We start from the raw sequence: 4148 nt of genomic DNA on the forward strand, positions 1-4148 counted from the left end.
TTCTCCATAATCTTTGCATTTACGTCCACAGTTTTGTTTTTTCAAAGAATCAACATTAGCATAAGATTCTCCTTGACAATTATTTTCGGAAGCACGTTTCCAAATTCTTGATATGGTCATTCTGTTGCACTTAAATTGTTTTGCAGCTAACGTAATTGCACCTTTCTGCAACTTTTCCTTTATCTTTTGATGCATCAAAAACTGGACAATCGCAACTTGATCTTTGCTTGAAAACACTCTTTTTTTCATCTTATTTTTACAATGGGTTGATATTCAACTGAAATAAAACAATTGATTTCGATCAGCGGATGAAATTAGAAAAATAGTTATAATTCGTAATAATTAGATTAACCTAAACATTGAAAGATGTGTCAAAACAAATGACAGATGTCATGAAACATTGATTTTGATTGAAGGCTTCGCAATTTTGTGCTACAACATAACTTATAGCTGCATTCACCAATAATTCCCGTTTAAATATTCACTTGCTACTATTATTATGGGACAGAGGGAGTATATATTTTGATTGATTTCAGAGAGGAAGGGAGAGGGAGAGAGAAATAGAAACATCAATGATGAGAGAGAATAATTGATTGGCTGCCTTCCTCATGCCCCCTGGGGATCAAGCCCACAACCCAGGCATGTGCCCTTGACTGGAATCGAACTCAGGACCTTTCAGTCCGCAGGCTCACCCTCTATCCACTGAGCCAAACCAGCTAGGGCTTAAGACTAAATTTTAATTAAATTTTAAATAATGTTAGCCTCAAAGTTTCTGTTATCTTGTGAGTTAAGATGAATTCATTGGATTATTCATGTTATACTAGTAAGCTATATTTTTCTTTACAACTGGGTATTAGGTTTAAGATATTTGGAGGTTAAAAATCCTGTGTTTTTGCTATTAAAATTTAAATTATAGAATTAAAGCTTATTGTTGTTGAAGAAGTCATATTCTGCCTTTATGTTTTGTACCAAACTATTAAAATTTAGAACTTATTTGAACAGATAAAAATACATTTTTTCTTCAACAGTGGACATTCCTCTGGTTATGATAGTCGTTCTGCACGTGCTTTTCCTTATGGCAATGGTAAGTGTTTATAGTTACCACATTCAATTTGAATCAGTGAAGGACTTAAAATACTTTTATAGCAATAAAACCATTCTTCCATGGTTTAAAATACTACTTTATAGAACAATTAAAAATATTAACTAAAGGAGTAAGTAAGTCTTATATATATTTATGGTTTCTTTTTTTTTTATATATATATATTTTATTGATTTTTTACAGAGAGGAAGGAAGAGAGATAGAGAGTTAGAAACATCTATGAGAGAGAAACATTGATCAGCTGCCTCCTGCACACCTCCCACTGGGGATGTGCCTGCAACCAACGTACATGCCCTTGACCGGAATTGAACCTGGGACCCTTCAGTCCGCAGGCCGACACTCTATCCACTGAGCCAAACCGGTTACGGCATATTTATGGTTTCTTAACAGAATAATTTTTCTTTCTTTATTGACTATACTTTTTAAAATTAATTAATGGTGACACAACTGGGATATTTATACCATGTCGTTTCCTAAAAGGATTTAGGGTTTTTTACCAAATTGTCTGTCTTCATTGTCCAAAATTTTTCTGGTTTTTGACTCATAGTATCCCACTAGCCTTGTTCTGATATTTCCCCATCAGTGGTTCATCTTTTCTTCTAGATTATCTGGCTAGGTACTCAATCATGTTCACTCTTAACAACTTTATTCATTCCAAGAGCTGATTGCACTTTTAAAAGTGCTGTGCATTGTACTAGGTTTTAGAGATACAGTAAACTAGACAAGACATAAGTTTGCCCTTATCAAATTTATAGACTAGTGAGGAAATACCAGGTGATAGAAGAGGGTGTCATGGGAACATAGTGCAAGGGGTCTTCCACTCTAGAGGGGTGGAGCTATAGATGATGTAACTTGGATTCAAAGCATGTTCAAAGACGTGGTGGTGAGAATGTAGTAGGCTTTTTTTTTTTAAATGTTTTTATTGATTTCAGAGAGAGGAAGGGAGAGGGAGAGCGAGCTAGAAACATCAATGATGAGAGAGAACCATTGATCGGCTGCCTCCTGCATACCCCCTTCACCACCGACTGGGGATCAAGCCCGAAACCCGGGCATGCACCCTGACCAGCAGTCAAACAGTGACCTGGTTCATGGGTCGACACTCAACTGCTGAGCCACACCGGCCATGCTGGTGGGCTTCTTTTATGAACTGAAAGAAGTGTGGTGTGGCTAGAGTGTAAAGAATACATGGTGAATGCTTGAAGATGAGAAAAGAACATGCAGGGCCTTGTAGTCCTGCTGTATGGTTTTAGCCTGATTCAGAGAGCTGTGAGGAGCAGTTTAGTATTATGGTGAGCTGTGAAATGGCTAGATTTACATTGGAAAAGGTCCATTTTGGCCACCTATTATGAGGAAATTGTGGGTGGTAGAATTGCTGAGATGCTTGATTGGGAGAACAAGAAGCTGTTCGAGTACAGTCATGTGCTGCATAAGGACACTTCTGTCAGTGATGGACCAGACTATATATAAGAAAAGGTTAATATGCTAATTAGACCTTCTGGACAAAGCCATGGTGGTAGGGGCCGAGGCAGAGGTGGTTAGGGGCGATCAGGCCAGCAGAGGAGCAATCAGTTAGGGGTGAGATCAGGTCGGTATGAGGGAGCAAGCAGTTAGGGGATGATCAGGCCGGCAGGGGAGGGCAGTTGGGGGCGATCAGACAGGCAGGGGCAGGCAGTTGCAGGGGCGATCAGGCGGGCAGGAGAGCGGTTGGGGGGCGATCAGGCCGACAGGCAGAGGTAGTTAGGGGTGATCAGGCAGACAGGCAGAGGCAGTTAGGGGTGATCAGGCAGGCGAGTGGTTAGGAGCCAGCAGTCCCAGATTGTGAGAAGGTTGTCCAACTGCCGGTTGCGGGATCAGGCCTAAACCGTCAGTTGGACATCCCCCAAGGGTTCCCAGATTGGAAAGGGTGCAGGCCGGGCTGAGAGGCCACCCCCTCCCGTGCACAAATTTTGTGCACTGGGCCTCTCTATAATAATAAAAGCATAATATGCTAATTAGACCGGAGGTCCTTCCGGACATCCTTCCAGATGTCCTTCCTTCTGGACATAAGCCGCAGCAGGTGGGGCTCACGGCAGAGGTGGCAGGGACTGGAGCCAAGGCCCTTGCATGAATTTCGTGCATCGGCCTCTAATAAGATTATAATGGAGCTAAAATATTCCCATCACCTAGTCACATCATAGCTGTTGTAATGCATTACATGTTTCTGGTGATGCTATTGTAAGTGCACCTACTGTGTTGCCAGTTGTATAAAAGTATAGCACATACAGTTATGTACAGTACATGATATTTGATAATAAAGCATTATGTTACTAGTTAATGTATTTAATATACTATACTTTTTATTATTATTTTTACAGTGTGCTCTTTCTACTTATAAAAAATGTTTGCTATAATACAATATGCCATGTTATGCCAGCCTCATACACCTCATGTTTACTACATCTCTTGATTGCTTAATTTTCTCTTGTGCTTGATGTAATCTTGTATTGTTTTGTACAGTAACATGCTGTACAGTAAGCATGTCATACTCAAAGGCTAACCTGAGCCAGATAAACAAGGTTTAAGTTTATGTAGGCTGCAAGAAAACAAAAGCTTCCTTTTTCATAGAAACATAGGTTTATTTCAATAGAGACATTATGAATTCAAAGGGCTAAAATATAAATGAGTAATTGTTAAAATAATAGAACATTTTAATAAGAATTAATATTTCTTCTTGAACATTAACTTACCAGACACTGAATAATTGCACAAATTAATAAGTGTAACACAAATAAACCTATTTTTCTTGTTCTCCAAAAGCAAAATATTTCCTGTTGTGCAGACCAAACAAGTCAGTAGAAGACTAATGATGTGGCAATTAGCTGCTAAAATATTTGCTGTTGGTATTAGTGGAGAGAAATGATGTGGCTAGCTGCTAAAATATTTGCTGTTGGTATTAGTGGAGAGAAATGGTGCGCCTGCATGTAAGGGAAATGAATGCAACACAATAATTATAATCAGTCATTAGCAAACATTGTAGTTCGTTATTAATAACTAGAGGCCTGGTGCA

At 39.2% G+C, this 4148-nt stretch overlaps 1 protein-coding gene across 1 annotated transcript in view; it reads left to right on the top strand.

Annotated features, from left to right (window-relative positions):
- The window catches only part of FIP1L1 (factor interacting with PAPOLA and CPSF1), an 87824-nt gene that overhangs the window by 66652 nt on the left and 17024 nt on the right, over positions 1-4148 (top strand). Inside the window, exon 17 of the mRNA XM_014548458.1 lies at positions 1029-1084. Coding sequence (XP_014403944.1) covers positions 1029-1084 — 56 coding nt within the window. The remainder of the gene's footprint in view (positions 1-1028; positions 1085-4148) is intronic.

The sequence above is a fragment of the Myotis brandtii genome, unplaced genomic scaffold, assembly GCF_000412655.1.
Source record: "Myotis brandtii unplaced genomic scaffold, ASM41265v1 scaffold51, whole genome shotgun sequence".
In the NCBI taxonomy this organism is placed as follows: Eukaryota; Metazoa; Chordata; class Mammalia; order Chiroptera; family Vespertilionidae; genus Myotis; species Myotis brandtii.